The sequence below is a fragment of the Bison bison genome, unplaced genomic scaffold (assembly GCF_000754665.1).
Source record: "Bison bison bison isolate TAMUID 2011002044 unplaced genomic scaffold, Bison_UMD1.0 scf7180017864093, whole genome shotgun sequence".
NCBI classification, from domain to species: Eukaryota; Metazoa; Chordata; class Mammalia; order Artiodactyla; family Bovidae; genus Bison; species Bison bison.
In genome coordinates this window covers 1,741,401-1,761,866 of record NW_011494665.1, presented here as the reverse complement: position 1 = coordinate 1,761,866, position 20,466 = coordinate 1,741,401, and the positions used below count along the sequence as shown (strand labels likewise).

The 20,466-nt window shown below is 41.1% G+C and overlaps 2 protein-coding genes across 9 annotated transcripts in view; one reads left to right on the top strand and one right to left on the bottom strand.

Moving 5' to 3' along the window:
• RUSC1 (RUN and SH3 domain containing 1) overlaps positions 1–3,111 on the top strand; it is a 10,253-nt gene extending 7,142 nt beyond the window's left edge. The window contains 2 exon segments of the mRNA XM_010838435.1: positions 528–656; positions 2,394–3,111. Of these exon segments, the coding sequence (XP_010836737.1) occupies positions 528–656; positions 2,394–2,562 (298 nt within the window). The 3' untranslated portion in view covers positions 2,563–3,111.
• A 2,285-nt stretch (positions 3,112–5,396) lies between these two features.
• ASH1L (ash1 (absent, small, or homeotic)-like (Drosophila)) overlaps positions 5,397–20,466 on the bottom strand; it is a 210,193-nt gene continuing 195,123 nt past the window's right edge. For 6 of the 8 annotated variants that reach the window (XM_010838279.1, XM_010838278.1, XM_010838277.1 and 3 more), the window contains 11 exons: positions 18,660–18,714; positions 18,445–18,577; positions 17,019–17,267; positions 15,961–16,047; positions 14,604–14,694; positions 13,957–14,095; positions 13,672–13,844; positions 11,219–11,385; positions 10,029–10,069; positions 8,469–8,770; positions 5,397–7,850 (listed from right to left, as the gene is read on the bottom strand). In XM_010838279.1, the coding sequence (XP_010836581.1) occupies positions 7,759–7,850; positions 8,469–8,770; positions 10,029–10,069; positions 11,219–11,385; positions 13,672–13,844; positions 13,957–14,095; positions 14,604–14,694; positions 15,961–16,047; positions 17,019–17,267; positions 18,445–18,577; positions 18,660–18,714 (1,529 nt within the window). In that variant the 3' untranslated portion in view covers positions 5,397–7,758. Of the gene's footprint in view, positions 7,851–8,468; positions 8,771–10,028; positions 10,070–11,218; positions 11,386–13,671; positions 13,845–13,956; positions 14,096–14,603; positions 14,695–15,960; positions 16,048–17,018; positions 17,268–18,444; positions 18,578–18,659; positions 18,715–20,466 lie in introns of those variants that run through there. The other 2 variants (XR_825127.1, XM_010838280.1) reach the window with 2 other exon arrangements.

The window sequence follows — 20,466 nt, the reverse complement described above, 5'->3', positions numbered from 1 at the left end:
CCCCTCAGTCACTCTTAATTTGAAACTCGGTAGGGATCCTTTAGGTCCGAGGTTGACAGCCTGGCTTTTCTACAGCCATGATGGTTATATTCTTAAGTCATGAACTTTTGACAGTTATTAAATACCTGCATGATATTGTCCACTTTTCCTCTTGGCTCTCAAAGCCAAAAATACTTTCTGGCTCTTTAGAAAAAAAGGAAGTATTTGCGGACTCTTGCTCCAGGGTTTGACCATTAGTGGCTCCTTAGTGGCTTCAGGTACTCTTTAGTGACCCTCTGGAGCTAAGCCTGCTGGTTCCGTAGGTCCCTTTGTGGCTTTTGGTGTGGTAGACCTCCATTGTCACCTCCCTAATCACCTTAAAGGCAACTGTGTCCCAAGACTGCCACTCTGCCCTCAGCAGCGACCAACTCCTGACCTCTTGAAACGCAGTTGGGTCCCTCAGCCTCTCCCTCCCTCCAAGGTCCCAGATCCTTGGTGGTTTTTCTGGAGGTGGGGTGGCCTCTGTGACCCTGCGTCCTTTCCTCCAGGAGACCATCCAGCTGGTTGCCCCCAACAGTGAGTGTGTTGGCTCTGGTGAAGCGGGCGGCGCCTCCTGAGGCTCCCTCATCTCCTAAGGAGCTTGAGGTCTCAGAACCCAGCACGGTGCAGACCCACAGGTAAGGAGGGTCAGGGAGAAAGCACTGGCGTGCACGTGTTATGTTACATGTGTGGGTTTTTCTGACTTCACGTGGATGGGAGGTGATGTAAAGTCAGACAGTGCTTGGTTTTGCATTGCATCTTTGCTGTTTATTATTAGTGTGATACTAGTTTCTCTGAACCTTTAGTTTCTTTTTCTGTAAAAAGAGGATACTTTATATTTTTTTAATGGTTGTTCTGAAGACTAAACGTGATTTTATAAAAGTATTAGGCACATAGAAGGTGCCCAGTTACTGGCCAATTTTATTACTGTATGAGTGTACGATGAATGCGTGTGTCCACTGGGGAACTGGGCTTCCCTTTAGTGGGGCCTTCTAATTTGGCACCAGGGGCTGTGTCATCCTTGGGGTCTGGCTTCTTTTAGGTTCTCAATCCATTGAATTTGGCTTCTTTTTTTTGGGGGGGGGTGCTGTTTTGAGTCTTTGTTGCTGCTCGGGCTCCTCTCTAGTTGTGGTGCACAGGCTTCTCAATGCTCTGGCTTCTCTTATTGTGGAGCAGGGCTCTAGGATGCAACAGCCTCAGTAGTTGTGACTCTTGGGCTCTAGAGCACAGGCTCAATAGTTGTGGTCCATGGGCTTAGCTGCTCCGTGGCATGAGGGATCTTCCTGGATCAGGGATGGAACGCGTCAGGGATGCATTGGCAGGTGGACTCTTTACCACTGAGTCATCAGGGAAACCCCTGAATCAGGTTTCTTGATTTTCCATTCAAGTACTTTTCAAGTACATACTATGTGCTTTGCATTATACTGGAGGAGGGAATCTCTGCCCTCAAGGAGCTTGTAGTCTAGTGGGGATACCAGTTAATAAATCAGCACTTACAATTCTGTGTGCTAAAGACTCTGGAAAAGGAAGATAGTCCTTTGGAGCCATACAGACAGGGCTTCTTCCCCAGGTCTGGGGACTCAGAGAAGCCTAGTGATGGTGTGGGCTATGCATCTTGCAGAAGGAACAGGATGCAAAGGTGGAGAAGTCAAAGTGTGGTTAAGTGAGGAACTATGAGTACATGGCTGGAGTGGAGGATCCTGGCACTGGTGACAGGGAGGTCAGAGGTGTCAGTAGACCAGTGAAGGAAGCTGGGTATCACTCCGAGGCAGTGGGAACTACTGAAGGGTCTTAAACCCAGGGATGATAAGTTTTAGAAGGATCTCTACTGCTGTGTGGAGAATGGAGAGGGTAGTCAGGATTCAGGCAGACCAGTTAGATTATATGCCAGTGGTCCAGAAGAGTATAGAGGCCTAAACTAAGATGATGGGAGTGAAGCTGAAGATAAATGGAGTGGTGGGAGAAACCAATATCAAACAGGTTTTGGTGACTGATTGGGTGTAGAGACTGAGACCCCTTGTTTTTTACCAGGAATAACTGTATAGGTGATGCCATTTACCACTACAGGGGACCTAAAAGGAGGGACCAGTTTGGAGGGTTAAGATGAGTTATTTAGCTTGCGTATGTTGAATATGAAGCACCAGAGAAGTACAAATTACATTAAATAAGGAGCTAAAGAGTGGGTCTGGAGCTTAGGAGAGGGCTGGGGCCCCAAACAAATCAACATGTTGAACAGACGTGGTCCCCATGAGCCCAACTCATGTTTACTGAGCTGAACCAACAGGGACATACATCCCGCGGAGGGGGGGAGGTGAGGCTGGCGACAGGGACCCCCACCTCACTTCATCCCAGCATCTCCCTCTGGCTCCTCACAGGGCAGTCCGGGCTCTCTGTGACCACACTGCTGCAGGACCTGACCAGCTGAGCTTCCAGCGAGGGGAAGTGCTGCGTGTCATCGCCACTGTGGATGAGGACTGGCTCCGCTGTGGGAGGGATGGAGCGGAGGGGCTGGTACCCGTGGGGTATACCTCCCTTGTTCTCTAGGCCTAGCACCTGTTCCTTTCCTGCACCTCTCTCTCCCTTCTGTCACCTGGGAATGGAATGGCCTGTGAATACTCACCCATGTATACTGACTGTCCCCAAAGTATCTTCCCTGTCTGCAAAATGACACTTTCCTCCCATAGCCATTTCTGCTAATACCTAAAATAAACTTTTTTCCTTCCTTCCTATACCCATCTATAAGGTGAAATCTGCTCTTCGAAAATATATAAAAAGGAATTTCCCTCCATGCCATCTCTTTCCTCTTTCCAATCTGTATTCTGCAAAATGGAAATCTAGCCCCCCTGTATCTTCTTCCTCCTTAGTGGACTGCACCTCTATATACGCCTCAGTTCCCAAGACTTGAAGGGCCTCCATAGTCTTCTTCCTGCGTATGGAACCTTCCCCCACCTCACCCATCCCGCGTTGCCTGTATTTATGATGTACTCATGCTGGACTAGGTGCTGAAGTCTGGACACCCCTGGTGGGTGGGCCTGTGGGGTCAGTCTGTCTCCTTCCTCCTTTGTCCCAATAAAGAGTGGGAGTTGAATGTGTCGTCACTGTGGGTTTCAGAACATAGGCTATGGGGGAGGGGCGGGAGGCTGTGTCGTGGGGAGCCCAAGGGAGATGCTTCCTTCCTAGCTGGGTCTAGTTCTGTTCCTTGAAAGGTAGCCCGATTGGTGCCTGACTCACTGACGTGCATCTCTAGTCTGAGACTTGATTGCTTTGCTTAGACAGATACAGTAGGAGCCTGAGTAGATTCGGGAGAGCTGGGAAGACTTAGCCCATGAAATTGTACTTACAAGCTTCATAGCTGAGGTGATGGGAAAGATTAAAAGGTGTTAAAAAGGGACATTCCGTGGTGATATAATTTTAGAAGCATAATAACTTGACATCTATTACTTTGTTAGGAGTTAATGAGTTTCCTTTCAGTCTTTTGAAATGAGAATAGTTAAATGCTCTAGAGCCTGGAGGATGGGGGTAGAAATCACTACAAATGATTGCCTATAGGAGAATTACTGAAAGGTTAGAAGAATAGAAAGCTATTATCAGTCAATAGGAAAGTTAGGGGGCAGCTGAAAACTGTGAGGTGAAACAAAAGAAAAACATTTTAAATTTTCCTTCATCTTTGGAAACTTGGTTAAGAGCACAATGGGCTGCTGTTAGGAGAAAGGACTTGAGAAAGTAAGAGCTAACGCTTTGGAAATACTCAGGGGTAGGGTTGGTTAGACTCAGCTGTCTCATACTTTCGCCATTTTCTAAGATTTAATATTTCCCGTTCCTGGCCAATTTATGACATTCATCTGCTCCTTGCTTTAATTTTGCTTTCTGTGTTTGGCGGTCCTCTCAGCTTTAGACCTCAGTTTGCATTTCAGGTGTTTTCTAGGGTGATGTTTTTCAAACTGGATTCTGACTGCCTCTGAGAATTCCTAGTCACTCAATATATTCTTAAGAGTGGGAGTACTCAAATTTATGAAGCTTCTTCAATTGCAAACTACTACTGCAAAAGAAGTTTTATTTTTATGTTTTAAGTTATTAAACAGTAGATATGGAAGACTATGCTTTGGGACCAATATTTCTTAAAGTGAGATCTTTGGTGTACGTGGGGGGTGGCCATGATTCTAAAGTTTCAGAAATCCTTTACTTGTACACAGCTTTCATTTCCTATGATTCAACCTGCCCTCTCCTTTTTTCTGACTCTTATCCCTATGTGCTTGGTTTTATAGTGGGTAATCCTCAGAAGTGGGAGGAGTCCTAGAACAATATTGTCAGAGTATCAGTGAGACCTGGTGATATTGGCAGCTGGAGCCTAATGGTTATCAGGTAACAGAACATCTTGAGATAGGACAGAGATTGATATAAAATTAGTTCTGTGCTATTATCATTATATATTATCCAAACAGAATAGCTTTAAGTAGATGTTAAAGGGATATTAAAGGTTAAATAAAGATTAAAGAAACCTTAAATTAACTACTAAGGTATTGTTTTTGCAGCCATGGATAGACTGTTGTGTAATAGTGGGATAAACCCTAAGTTCTTGCAGGAGTAGAGATTGAGCTCTGGTAGTCAACTGTCTTGAGGCTTCTGAGCAACTGTATTCCAGCTGAACTCAACGATTAAATGTCTGACTCCTGTCTAGGACAAGAGTTTGTTAGGTCTTTCAGTTGGCAGGAATGGATTTATCTTCCTTAGTAGGGTCAGGCTTTGGCTATTTCTGACACTTTCCTACTTGCGGATGAACTTAAAAGATTTTGGAGTTCTGGCTCCAACACTAGTTACTGGATGATCTGGCAAGTTTACTTAACCTTCCCGAGGTTCAGTTTTTACTTCTACGAAAACGGGAATAACTACAGGGAACTATTATGAGGATTAACTAGCTACAAGATCTTGGGTGAGTTACTTACCTCTCTGTTGCTTCAGTTTCCTCATCTGTAAAATTTGGTTTTGGTACCTACCAAAAGGGCTGTTATGAAGATGAAATAAATGAATACATGTACACTGCTTACAATGGAAACAGTCTAACATAGTGGCCTAGAAAATGTAGCCTAAACTTACTGCCAACCTCAGAGGTTGTTAAAGAGTATTAGATGTCTGTGTGTTCAAGGGGTACAGGTGTAGATGATGATTATGTTGATTGGTTAGGCTTGGCCCAGACCAAAAAGGCTGCAGTGCTGAGGAAAAGCTTTATCCAACAGTCAACAGTGGTTAGCATGCCCATGTGGGGCCTAGGATGCTGATGTGGTTTTAAGCAGATCTCTTTGGAAACAGGATGGAGAAGATCCTGGGAATATAAATGGAGGATAGGAAAGAGGAAAAAAAATAGCAAGCTCACCACTCTGTAGTTAGGAAAAGTTTTTTCCATTTAATACTAGACTTTCAAGGATTGAGATGCAAGCTTTTTATGCAATTACATCCAATGTTAAAATTGGTAATACATAATTTACAAAGATTAACATCAAAACAATCATCTATTTAGATATGCTTTTGTAAAAAGGAAATATATTAGCAGCATTTATATTTTCCGCAATCACACAGCCTACAGACATGCAGACTAACTCTGTATCTATTTGCAGTGATGTAGTGCTTTGCCCCGCATTTCAAACACCAAAACCCGCCTGGCAGCTAGGGGGTTCTTTTGTTATTATAAAATAACCGAAAAATAAAAAAAGGCATTAATTTCTACACCAGTAAGAAAAAACAAGTTTTTGCACTTACCTAACATTTGATTGTCTAAAAAACATTTCAGTTTTTAGTCTTTCAACAAAAGAAAGATAAAACGACAGAGCGTAGTGTCTTTTGCTTCTGTTCTCTCATTTTACAAAGTTTTTTTTTTCCTTTTTTCTTTTTTTGAGACTTTTTTAAAATTTTAGTGTTTAACACTATTAAAGGAAATATTGAATTTTAATCTCTTTCTTGTCATTTTCCTGCTTTGACTAAAAGGAGACCCCCCAAAGTGCCCCTGTTCCCACCTCCCTCCCACCCGGCTCCCTGCAATGAAAACCAAAAGAAACCACTCAATCGGGCTTGGACATGCGATTTTCCCAGCTCCACACGTGAGTATCTTATACCCAGGTCTCTTAGTAATGTACAGTGCTTCTCTACAGTAAGAAAATACTCCAAACTATTTTCTTAATTCTCTTTTTTCTTTAATAAAATATTTATTCTGCTTTTTCTCTGTTCAAGGGGATCTTTGGCATCCCCTGTCTCTTTTACTTTTTTTTTTTCCCTCAAGATTGACACAGAAAGGAGAAAAAGAAAGATTCAATGGAATGGAAGGTGGTCAATGTTTCTACCTAAACAAGTCAGAGCGTCGTCATCCTAAGAGGAAATGTACAATTAGGACAGCATTGGTCCAATATTAGAAAAAAGTAATGGGGAAATGTTTAACTATTGTATTGCTTACTAACCACGCAGCAGATATATATATATATACATACATATATATATACAACACACAACTTGGCACATTTAAAAACCATCTTTTCTCTTATAAGAACATCTAAAACATATATGCATATGTATGTCTGAGAAGACAACAAACCAAAGCTTCTTAAATTTTATTTTTAAAGAGACAATTTATCTGGTAACTCCTGGTCAAGTGAATGGGAAGGAAGGTGACACCCTGGATATCCCTCCTGAAGATGAAGTCATCAAGAAGGTGAAGGAAGATGGGACTAGGGGCAGGGAGAACACACTGTCTCTTTAAGAGATGGACATTGAAAACTGTACAAGTAAAACAAGAAGTAGTGTTTTCAATTGATAATCTACACTCACAACAAATACTCTGATAGGTGAATACTGCTCAACAGTTTATGTAGTGACTTTTGTTGGGGGGGTGGTTAGAGTTCATTTTTACGCAGGTTTTAAAATGATTTTTCTTTGAAATGAATCTCCATTCGCACAGCACAGCAGACACACAAGAACCACAGCGCATAAACAGCACATGTGCTGGCGGGGCCTGGCCTTCTCTTAGAAAAAATATGGTCGGCAGGTTATGAAGGTGAAAACAAAAATAATTACAATAAGGACTGTGCCCTTCTGACCCCATGGGGGCCTTCCCTATTCCATGATTCCATTTGGGATAGCAGAGGTAGGGAGAGGGGCAGCCGTTACAAGTGCTTTGAGTTGTCAACTCACATTTTACTTTGACCTGGTTGGGGAAAAGAGGCGAGAGAAACTTTTCCTAGTCAGGGATCTGGAACAAGGCCCAGTTACTGTTTGTGTTTTAGGTCTCTAGGGGTAGCTCTTGGAGCCTATAGAGAACAGACAGGGTAGGGGTGGGGATCCTGTCCCTGTCCCTTTGGAGTCTGAGTTATACCTGGGTATAGGAAGCAGCTTCTTAGCAGTGCCTGCAAGATCAGAGGATGACACAGAGAAACCCAAGCTGAGGGGAGGGGCAAGTGCTATAAAGTACCAAAAGATTCTGGTCATCCCCAATGTGCTCTGCCCTCCACCCTACATTATTAACCCTCAGGGTGAAGCAATGGAGAGGAAAACAAGTTAAGCTGAACTGTCTAGACAGATCCCCTTCCTCTTCCTCTCCACTAGCTCCAAGGTTTACTAAGTACCTAATGTCGACGACGTGGCCCCATTCCCCTTGCTGGACGGACCCTTCCCACCCCTGTCTGCACTCAGAGAACAGGAGGCAGGACTGTAGGCTCCACTGGATCCCAGATGCTTGATGTTCGCATTCTTTGAGGTTCACTTCCGAAAGCTGTTTTCTGGGATAAACAAAGTACGCCTTCGAAGTTTTCTGCCTGATCCTTCTTCCAGCAAGTAGGTCACATCGATGGCTGAAAACAGAACCAAGGAGGCTCATCAAACTCTACCCTCCCACTCCTTATTACAGATTTGAGCTCTCAGGAAATCACAGGAGTTCAATGGGTCCTTTGCCAACCCACCAGCAATTTAGGTCTTCCTCCAGGCCAAACGGAGAAGGCAATGGCAACCCACTCCAGTACTCTTGCCTGGAAAATCCCATGGACAGAGGAGCCTGGTAGGCTGCAGTCCATGGGGTCTCGAAGAGTCGGCACGACTGAGCAGCTTCACTTTCACTTTTCACTTTCATGCATTGGAGAAGGAAATGCCAACCCACTCCAGTGTTCTTGCCTGGAGAATCCCAGGGACGGGGGAGCCTGGTGGGCTGCCATCTATGGAGTCGCACTGAGTCGGACACGACTGAAGCGACTTAGCAGCAGCAGCAGCCGGGCCAAACTGAAATAAGCTGCCCTCCAGTGAGGAGATCCTCTCACCTCCCAGTTTCATTCCCAAGAGGAATTTAAGAACAGGCCCATGAAAAACCTGTGCCACTTAAAGAATATTTTCCATTCTAGGCAAATAATCAGAAGTTGCTCTTTTTCATTCCCTCTCTGCTAATATTGCATTTATCTTAGGAGCCTGATTTTACTTACCATTTTTCCCAGGGATTTTTTCAAGGAGATTGAGCAAGATCTGGTTGAGTCGTTCCCGTTGATTATGCCGTCGCTCCTCAGGGGTACAGGCTACTTGGGGTTCTTGACTACTTTCCTCTGTTTTTTTTTCACTCTCACTGTTTTCAGCAGTGGCTCCCTCCCGTTCTGGCTCCTCCAGGCTGGGCATCTCATTGGCTGCTTGCTCCTGACTGGCTAGAACCTCTTCAATCAAGGGCAGAGCATCATCCTCCTGGCCCAGGTCTTTCAGGGGTGGCTTTGAGCGCTCAGACTTCCAGGATGATCTGCCGGAAGGATATATGAATTTAGAGAGGAAGGCTAAGCAGGGCACTTGGGGATGGAAGGGGGATGAAAGGAAAAGATCTCTGGATCCTGTAGGCTAGCTGTTAGAGCCTTGGCTCAAGATGTAAGAAACTTGGCTATGGTCTTCATTTTATTATTTTTTTAATGTTTATTTTCATTTATTTATTTGGCTGCACGGGGTCTTAGTTGTGGCACACAGGATCTTCACTGTGGCATGTGGGATCTAGTTCCCTGACAAGGGATTGAATCTGGGCTACATGTATTGTGAGCTCAGAGTCTTAGCCACTGGGCCAGCAGAGAAGTCCCTATGGTCTTCATTTTATTATTTTTTGAAAAAATTACCACTCTTCTCTGAAATTTAATTTCTATTTATAAAATACAATTTTTCTTCTTTCTTTCAGGAACCCATAGGATAGGCCGGAGCTGGTAAAACGCTGACTAGTTCTGAATGCTTCACGAGTACACAGAAGTGCGGCACAACCTTGTGCCACCAGCAGTCCAACTACAATGAGCAATCCCATAGTTTTTACTTTCCTTAAATTTCTTCTTTCATCTATTGTTTGGTATTTTTTTTTTAAGAAATATATTTGATTTCCTAAAAGAAAAAAGCTACTGATATAGGTAAAGTAACTGTTACACTACCATTCAATAGAAAAGGAAACTGAAAAGTGCCTTCAGTACTTTCTGTAACAATACCCATCTCGGGATTTCCCTGGTGATCCAGTGGTTAAGACTCTGCGCTTCCAACTGCAGGGGGCATAGGTTCGATCCCTGGTTGGGGAACTAAGATCCCACATGCCACAGGGTGTGGTCCTCCCTCCACCAGAATACCCGTCTTGTGTACAAAACAAGCACAAATAAAAACTGTGAGTCCAAACTGCTCAGCTAAAACCATGCACTTCTAGCTACTTCTGTTCCTTGAAGACCTAAGAATTGATATACCTTGAGGTATTAAGGAAAGCTTTCAGAAACCTAAAAGAGAGATTTTTCCAAATATGTCGAGTTCTGTTCCAAATCATTTTCTTTCTCTGACCTTACAAATTTCCCTCCCTGCCCCAAATACAGCTCCATAAAGAGTCCACAACTACTGAAGTGCAGTTCTTCCATATTATTCTTGGCACTATATTGGGCTACTCTGTCAGAGACTTTTCAATCCTAGGGGTGGGGATAATGGGTAAGTGGCTATTCTCTTGCTCCATTCAAGCTACTGGTTAATCACATCCCCCCAGTGGGACTCACCGCCCTCCGTTCCTCTTGTAGTTGTCTGGGACATAATGAGGCTGCAGAGAAGACATTGAAGTGGTAAGTTGGTAAGTGTATTGCAAATGCTGGCAAAGCTGAATCAGATGATCTGGGGCTAACTCAGGATAAGGAGGTGGGGAGGCAAGGAAGTAAAGAAAAAAAGGCGCTACTGGGCTAAAACCTTTACAAGTTGGAGGACTGTGTTTTAAGGTCAGAAGTTCAGTCCTTCTAGTAATCTGTAGGCCACAACGGGGTTTTTTTTTTTTTTTTTTTAGCATTTTATAAGCCTAGAATGACAGTAGAAGGGAAAGGGTCACAATTCCTTTTGTCCCATCCTAACTTTTGAGAAGTTAAGGTTGGAATTTCAAAGCTGACAGTGAGTAAGCAAGACCAAAGAATGAGAGGCAGGGCCTGGTCGTGGGCAGAGAGAATATAAAAGAAATATGATTCACAGAAATCCTAAAATAATACTAGGAAAAATAGGGACATAAAGGTTTGCGTTCTGGTTAGACTATTTCTAAGCATTCTGGGATGACAACTCTGAATTCTGACAGGCCCACTGAAAAAAAGACTCATGGATGAGGAGTTTAGTCCAGGGTTTCATTGTAGCAAACAGATGGATAACCAGAACCTTTATGAAATGATAACAAATGGCACAATATAACTGGAGGAATATATTCACAACAATTTGAAAAAAACAAAACAAACACACAGGAAAAAGGTTGAAAATGAAAACAGCAGTTACTTTCTGTGTAGTAGGATAATAACAATTTTTTCTTCTTAATAGTGATGATAATGTCTTATATTTAAATCCAAGGATAAAAAGCACTAAATTATTTTCACCAAAGGTTTCTCAATGTTATTTTCTTTTTGTTTCTCAAAATTATGGGTGTGAGAAACCAAAAAACTACAAAATGGGGCTCAAGGACAAAGATGGTAAAGAGGTGTAAGAGAGAAAAAAAGAGGAAAACCTATTTAAAATATAATAACAATTCCCTGAGGCATAGCACACACCAGGAAATACAGAATGAATGTATTTTTGCTTTTCAAACATCCACAGAGAGGGTGTTTTCCAGTTTGGGATGGAAACAGGGTGAAGAAGCAGAGAGCCACTTGAAAATTCTCACTCTGTGAATTCCATGCATGAACTAGATTGTCCTGACAGTGAAGAGAGGAAGGAGACTTACTGAGAAATCTCTTTTTGGAGTGAGCTTCTTGGGGAAGTGATCAAAGGCATAGGGTTTGGTGCAGACAGGATAGCGGTTCCGGTGGATCTTGTAAAACAGGTGTGCTGACTTGTCTAGCCGATAATCACAGATGTACACATCTTGCTCCTTCACTCCTTTGGGTCTCCCTATGAGGCCAAACACTGTTAAAGAACACTCCCCCTATTTTCCCTTCCCTCACCCTGAGCTGCCCATCATGTATCAGTGGGAGAGAAGCGAGACTTCCTAACAGGGAAACATGGTAGCTGTTTTGAGAGGGGGAACAAGTAAGGATTTGGTGATTGCAGAAGAAAGGAGACGCTAGTGTCAAAGAAAGGGGAAAGGGAATCAAAGGTGAAAGGGTATTCTACAGGATGGAAAGAAACCGGAAACACAGACTGAGTGCTGCAGGGATTTTTGAGAGAACATTTCAGGGGAAAAACAGAGCACATCATGGGGAAGTTATAAGAAAAGAATGACACTTCAAATGAGGGAACCACATTTGGTAATGAACACTTTATATAAAGTAGGGGACGGAGGAGTCATCAGTAGCATGGAGCTTTAAGCACTTAGCTTTTGCAAGGAATTCTTCTGGACTATTTTGCTGCGATGCTAACAGAAAGACCTAGGAAACTAAAGTCTGCTTCTAATGATAACTAACTTATAGTGAGTTTTACTGTGAGCCATAAACTGGGCTTAGTGATTTTGTAGATTATTTCATTTAATCCTTACAAAACTCTCTAAAATAGATACTAATCCCTATTTTCAGTAGGTTAAATAACTTGCCCAAGGGCACACAGGTAAAAACTGTTGGAACTGGAATCTGAAATTAGATTGATTCTACTGTTAGCCACAAACCTTATGAAACTGTTGTGCTTTTTTTGTTCATTTAATGTACCGAGTTGATGATGGCCGTAAGGATTTTGGCATTGGGGGGAAAGAGTATTAGGGTGGGTGCAAAAGTAACTGCAGTTTTTGCATTGTTGAACTTTGATACTAAAATACATTCTGAAGTGTGGTTATGTTATACATCATTTTAATTCACATTTCTTAGTTTATGTTTTTTTTTGCTAATGACATTACTTGCTGTTTATATTTATTTTACACTAGTGAAAGTGATGTTACACAAAAAAGGAAATTTAAGCGATTTTCTTATTCAAATTCAAAATGGGTTATAAAACAGCGGAGACAACTTGCAACATCAACAACACGTTTGGCCCAGGAATTGCTAGCAAATGTACAGTGCAGTGGTGGTTCAGAAGTTTGTAGAGATGAGAGCTCTGAAGATGAGGAGTGCGGCAGCCAGCCATTGGAAGCTGACAACAACCAAGTCAGGGGAATCATCGAAGCTGATCCTCTTAGAACTACATGAGAAGTCAAAGAACTCAACGTCAACCATTCTATGGTTGGGCATTTGAAGCAAATTGGAAAGGTGAAAAAGCTGGATAAGTGGGTGCCTCATAAGCTCACTGCAAATCAAAACAATTGCTGTTTTGGAGTGCTGTCTTCTCTTATTCTGTGCAACAACAAAACATTTCTCTATCAGATTATGATGTTGTGATGAAAAGTGGACTTAATATGACAACTGGAGACAACCAGCTAAGTGGCTGGATCAAGAAAAAGCTCCAAAGTACTTCCCAAAGCCAAACTTGCACCAAAATAAGGTCAAAGTCACTTGTCTGCTGGTCTGCTGCTGGTCTGATCCATGACAGCCTTCTGAATCCTGGTGAAACCATTACATCTGAGAAGTATGCTCAACAAATTGATAAGATGCACCCAAAACTGCAATGCCTAAAGCTAGCATTGGTCAACAGAAAGGGCCCAATTCTCCACAGTGTCAGAGTGCACATTGCATAGCCAAGGCTTCAAAAGCTGAGCAAACTGGGCTATGGAGTTTTGCCTCATCTACCATATTCACCTGACCTCTTGCCAACCAACTACACTTCTTTGAGCATCTCAACAATTTTTTGCAGGGAAAATGCTTCCACAACCAGCAAGAGGCAGAAAATGCTTTCTAAGAGTTTGTTGAATCCCGAAGCATGGATTTTTACGCTATAGGAATAAACAAACTTACTTCTTGTTGGCAAAAATGTGTTGATTGTTAAGGTTCCTATTTTGTGAACCTAGTTATAATGATTTAAAAGTCAAAGTCCGAAACCACAATTATGTTTGCACCACCCTAATAACTTATCTTCCCACAAGTATTAATAGAGTGCTAAATACACACTATGAAAAAAATGAATTAAAATTGAAAGGAGAATTAACATTTATTGAGTACCAAGCACTAGGTCAAAGAAAGTATATAGCTCTCTGAAGCTTGAAAGCCAGCCTTGGACAATCTTTTATCAGAGAGCGACCATATGTGTGGAGTGGGCAGCAGTAGATGAATGAACGGCAGCCAGGAGGTTATTTTTCAGGTAGCGCAAATCACTCACCTTTACAGTACGTATAAAGATCCAGTACACAGCAGGTCCCCACTACAGCCTCCAAGGGAATGATCTCATAAAGTGGCACTCGAAAGAGTTCATTGTGATAAAACCGACGGGATGGAGAGTGGTGGGTTTCATGGGGACGAAAATAATGGTGACCAAAGGCAAACCGTTCCTCTCTTTAAAAAAAAAAGAGAAGGGAGAAGTTTAATTATCAAGATTGTAGTGACTATCCAGCACTGCTCTAGTAGGGTACAGCTTGAAGAAAAGAGATAGAACCTCAACACATACTTTTCATTTTTCCAAAGCTTCTCAATGCGGAATATGTCAAGTTTATCTCGATTAATGTGAGATAACAGTCGATAGGACTGACGGACAGGGTGGCCATCAGGGGTGCGCCGACTATCCCTCATCAGATATACACAGTCACCTAGGAAGGCACAGGAGATTAAAGACGCAGAACGCACAGAACACAGGAGAAGGTTAAAATGATTCCTGTATAAGTTACGCTAGGTATTCACTAGTGTCACCCAAGGTCTACATACAAAGAACTGAAAATCTAAAACAAGAAATACATAACTACAACCAGCAGTCTAATGGTGATGAGAATCAATTTGAGACCATGAGAATGACAGGAGGGAGGTCTTCTACCTCTTGGAATGCTATATGTCTTTCCCAGTCCTAACACTAGCTTTGTAACACTCTGGTCTCTCCAATTTATTTTTAGCATAATGTTTTTCAGTTTGTAAAACACTACCTTAAATATTATTTGGTGAAGATAAATGTATTAAGCCTAAGTAACTTGAGGATATTAAAAAACCTATATTCTACTGCTATTAAAGGTATATGGAGACAAGGACTATTATGCAGACAGCAGATACTCCCTACTGTTCAGAAGAGTCAGCTTTGGCAAGTAGAGTCAGCTTCTGTGTATGCACCTTGACGAAGCAGCAGGTCATCTCGGAGCAAACAGATGAAGTAGACACAACCAGGTTGCGTGTAGTGGGGCCGAGGGATCATGGGTACCTCCTGGTAAGAGCAGAAAGCCAAGAGATAAGGGCTGTGACTACTATTTCCAGCCTCTCTATTCAGGAGAAAAAGAACTAAAACCTAGACTCTCCAAGCAATTAGGACTTACTGCTTAGTCATTTCAATACAGCACAGATATTAAAACAGGTGACTGCCATCAAGAGTTTTTAAACTTGAAAAAGTAAACAGAGAGGACAAACTTGACAGACGAAATGTCCCAAACTATACCCTATGGAGCACTAATTCTGTAGTTGCTCTGTGCCATCTAAAGGGCATCTGAAAATGTGTGAAGGGGGACTTTGTCACAATGACTGGAGGAACCTATACTAGGACTTAGTGCCCAAGGGCCAAGAAAGCCTAACATTCTGCAATGTGAACCTCACAACATTGAAGAGCGGTCCACTCAAAATGACAACAGCACCACTGTTAAGAAATATTGCCTAAATATCTCCTTTTATAGAAGATCACACATATAAATATGGCAGAGCTAAGAAAAAACCCATTTAATAACTGGGCAAGTTACCCAACCTACCAACTCTTAAAAAATGGGCTTAAGGACTTCCCTGGTGCTCCAGTGGTTAAGAATCCTCCTGCCAGAGGAGGGGACATGGGTTTGTTCCCTGTTCTGGGAAGATTCCACATGCTGTGGAACAACTAAGCCTGAGCTCTACAACTGTTTAGCCTGCACTCTAGAGCCAGAACGGTGCAGCTACTGAATCCTGCATGCCCTAGAGCCGGACAAGAGAAGCCAACAAGAGAAGCTACTGCAATGAGAAGTCTGCACACCTCAATGAAAGAGGAGCCCCTGCTTGCTGCAACTAGAGAAAGTCTGCATGTAGCAACAATGACCCAGCATGGCCCAAACAAAACAAAACATGGGGCTGAGACTAATTTTTTGCTGACTCTGAGTCCAGAGCTCTTTTCCTTAAACACTGCTTAAAATAAGTGATATTTAGAGTACACAAGTTCTAAACTTTGTAAGCTACTTCTTTTATGGATAGTAGATAGTGTTTATAAAAACCATGGTTTTTATACAGTATCATTTCTTCCATAGATTTCTAAGTATTCTTCCTTTTGTCCCACTCCTGAGAAAAGGAAGGGTGGAATTATTACCCTCAATGTAAAGCTAAGAAATTGTAAGAAACAGGCCCAGAGAGGCTGAATAACTTATCAAAGGAAATCCAGTACATCAGGAGCAGGGTAGATAAAATACCATGTGCCACATCTCCTGCTTTTAGATTGGAGTATTATCAGAAGGCAACTTACTCTGTCCACAGGCCTCGGGTCACACTGCTCACAAAGGTAGTGCTCCACATCTGAGTTCACTCCCATACAGTCACAGTGCTGCCACACCTGCAGGAAAAAAAAGAAGTGTGTGTGTATGTAGGGAGTTAGACTCACTGAGAGAAGTCTTGGGGACTAAGAATAAAAAAAATCTGCGGGAGTTCCCTGGCAGTCCAGTGGTAAGGAGTCGGCACTTTCACTGCCATGGCCTGGGTTCAATCCTTGGTTGGGGAACTAAGATCTTGCAAGGTGAAGCAAAACAAAAAAACAAAGAAAAGCAACAGGACAGGGTAAAGTAAAACAGGAACTAGGGGTTAAGGAGGTAAGTAAGAAATTAGAGATAAATGGTAAAGTAGAAAAGAATGAGGACGTATCTTAACATAAGTATATAGACTGTTTATAATACATGGATCTGGGCAAACAAAATAAGGAGACAGATAAAGAACAGAAGGATGAACGAATACAGTACCAAGCTATTACTTACAAAGTAATATGCATCAATAATATGGCTACTATGGAAAGCTTTATAGTTACAAAATGTTTTTATTTAACCTTACCTAATTATATTCTAACAATCCTATGTGTTACTCATAGTTCCATTTTACATAAGGTAATGAGTTCAGATGTATCAAATGGAGATACTAGGGCTCAAATCCAGGCCTTGACTCCTTCATCAGGAGCTCTATATATCGAATTCCATCTACATTAATGCTATGTTGAGTGTAGTACCCCTAGTGTTTTTCCGGTAAAGCACTGCCTTAAATATTATCATTCTTCTTGATCCAGATTACATGAGAAGTGTGCAGTGGAAAGCAGGTGCAAAGAACAGGAGGTAGAAAAAATGGGAGGAAAAAATAAAAGAGAGAGATAAAAAAGGAGAAGGACAATATGGTGAACAGTAAGGGATAACAGAAACTGAGGCAAAGTTAAAGTTCATAAATAGCTTGTCAAGCGAAGTCAAAAGAGGCAGGGGCTGATGCTTTGAATATAGTCACCACACTCATCAGGACTAGGCCTCTGCTTCACCTCTTGACTCTCACCATGCACTTGTCACACTGGATCATGAGGCCTTCATCCTTGTAGAGGCCACAGATACAGCGGATAACATCATCGTCTTTCTCATGCCCATTCTCCTTCTCTGAGACTGAGGTCTCACTGCTGTCTGCCTCACTTGCTGTCTCTCCCACAATCTCATCAATTTGGGCTGATGCCTCATGCCGAGCATTGTAATAGGCCTTTCGTAGGCGGCAAACATCTCTTCCAACTGGGGATTTACGCCCGTAGTACTTCTGAAGAAAGCAGGAGAAAGATATTATGTTTGGCTTAAAAATATACCTGAAGAGGTGGCAGGATTTTCTTTATCTTCCCATTTGGTTAATACATTTTTAATACCATCAAATATAGGGGCCAGATAATTGAAAACAACTTAAATTTAACTAAAATGAATTAAAATTAGAATCTGCATGGTAATTTTCCCATTTGCTCTATCACTCTGACATTCAACTCCTGTCACAGACTTTACTGTCCACAAGGATAAAAAACACAGAGACCATGGAACATGATTAAGTACCACAAGAATAATGTGGAGAATCTCTCCGTTTACCTCTGTTTTATAGATACTAGGGACACAAAGCTATAAGTCTAAATATATTTGGAAGCTGGGTTCAGGAGAAAGCATGTAACAATTCAAGACTGCTCCAATTCTTCTCCCATCTGTCTGTTTTTCTCACATTTCTTGTCTTTAGTCTCAATTCCTCTGTCATCTTGTAGTCTCTTTTGACCTTCAAACATCTCTCCAAGGTATTTCAAAATCACTGAAAAATATCCTCTATGTATCATACAATATTCTACATCTTCTTTGTATCAATTCAAGCCCACCTCTCCCCAATGAGCTTCACCTATTCTACAATATATTAGTGTACTATATGCCGATTCATCCTTAAGATATGTATTTATTTGCCTATACATGTTTCTGTGTATTTCACATATAATTATTGAGTAGAGCCTACAGATACGACTTAAATGTAGCAAAATGTCTACTACGTAAATGTAAAGGTTCAACACGAAACTAAGTTTCTACAAAAATTGTTTTGGGAGTATGATTTAACCTTTCATTCTAGTCGTATTATTATCTCCATTTATTATATCTCCAATATTTAGAAAACTATAACCCTATGGCAACCCACTGCAGTATTCTTGCCTAGGGAATCCTGTGGACGGAGGAGCCTGGTGGGCTACAGTTCATGGGGTTGCAAAGAGTCAGACAAGACTGAAGTGACTTAGCAGGCACATAGCAAGGCACTTCAAGTAAGCACAATTTACCCTAAGGGTACACAATAAAAACTGCTGCCTTTCTTAACCAGAAATATGAAGGATGCTAGGAGAAGAAGGTAAACATCTTAAACTTCTACAATAGACCTCTTCAGAACAAACTTCTTAAATCTGTTTGAAGTCAGTGAAAAATACCTCTGCATTCCGAAAGACCTTGAGCATGTCAGCATCAAAAGCCTCCACTGTCTTATAATAACCAATGAGGATCTGCTTCTCTATGGTGGAAAGATCTAGGGGATCAGAGATCTTCTCATAATAATCAGCATTCCTGTAACATAAAGCCAGGGTGTCAATCTGGTACACTTAGGACCTTTCTAAAACTCAGATGATTCCCACATATGTAAACTTACTTTTTCTTTGGGGGTAGGTTCAAAAGTGGTGCTGCTAGTGATTGTCGGGAAGAATCTGCAAAAAAATGCAAGGTTTAGTAGACAGACTGACTCTACAGGGAGACAAGTATTAACTCCTAACTGAAAAAGCAGAATCCCCAAAATTTAAAGTTAGGGAAAAAAAAAAAATATGTTTTTTTTTTGAGATCAGTGAAAAATGAAAAGACTTTTCAGAAATGTGGGTAATTAAAGGCAGAGATCAGAAGATACATTCAGGATTACCTGAAATATGAAAGATACAGTGTGTGTGTGTATATGTATGTATACACTTGAAATGTAAAACAGCATTAGCTGGGTAATGAAAACTTCCTAAGAAAAATGAGATATGGGAACTTAACGTAGCAGCTAGTATGCTTAAGGCAAATTCCTACTCAACTACATTCAAAAAATGTTTTCCAGTTCTTACTATTTGCCCACAGTTAATAGTACTCTGTTGGTTTGGATTCAACTTGATTCCAGATAATGAATAATTCAGTACTGTAAATATTTTCTGGAATCCATCTTCTTGCAACAGTTGGTCTGTATTACAAAATAAAATTCATGTTGTGGGGCTGCTTCTCACTTGCTCTCTTACTTTCTAATAACTCATTACACAGAGAGAAAAAGCCTACTGTTTCATGCCTAGAATATAATGACATACAGATACATCTACTTCAATTTCATATTAGATCAGATAGGGCTGGTTGAGAACACAGAGTGTGATCTTTAGGGAGTGTAAACGGAACAGGTGTCACAAAACTTTACATATTAGGATAGGTTGGTCTGGCCCTTCCTCTATGCTGAGGTTAACAAATGGCAAAAAACCACTAAAATATGAAGATAAACAGTAGAGAAAGAAAAGAGAAAGAAAATCAAATTCCTCAGAATTTAGGGAAAGGAAGGAAGCAAAAGTTGAAGGCGGATTTTAACAAGGACAACAACAAAAGACTCAGAGATAATAGAGAATAAATTAGTGATTACCAGTAGGGAGAGCGAATGAGGGAGGGGTAATATAGGGGTAGCAGATTAAGAACGTACAAAATATTATGTACAAACTAAGCAACAAGGATATATTGTACAACACAAGAATATAGCCAATATTCTATAACTATAAATGGATTATAACCTCTAAAAATTATGAATCTCTATACTGTGCATCTGTAACTTACATAATATTGTACATCAATTATACTTCAATTATAAAAAAAAACAGAAAAAAATTTGAAGGCAAAAGCAGCAATTATTTGTTAAAATTTCTAATTTTAAATATCTACAAATTTCGTGGTTAGAAAAAGTCATGTGCATTACCAAACTACGGACCTAAATCAAAAAACTCTCCCCTTCTCCACCCTTACCCTTAACACAAATCCAAAAGATGTATTTTAGAAAAGGAAAAGTGGGGTAAATGTTTGCATGAAAATGCTTCAAAAGTAATTTACTTGTAACTTTATATCCTTTTCCATAATGTAGAAAGGGCCTGTGAACCCTCTAAAATATATGCAAAATTAGGTATATAATATTTTTCTGGGGTAAGAGTCCACAACTTTATTCTCAAAGATATCTGTCAATCAACAGATAAGAATCACCGATGTCATACGTTTTTAACACTTTTTTTTTAAATTGCTAACTCACTGCCTCATTCAGGAAAATTATATTCAAGACAAAGACCTACTTCTATCCTACAGCTAAAATATGTGATTTTTAAATATAGTGCTTAACTATGATAACATTCCAATAAATACAAAAAATTAACCTAAACAGCTAAGGATTCAGAGACAACAATTCCTGA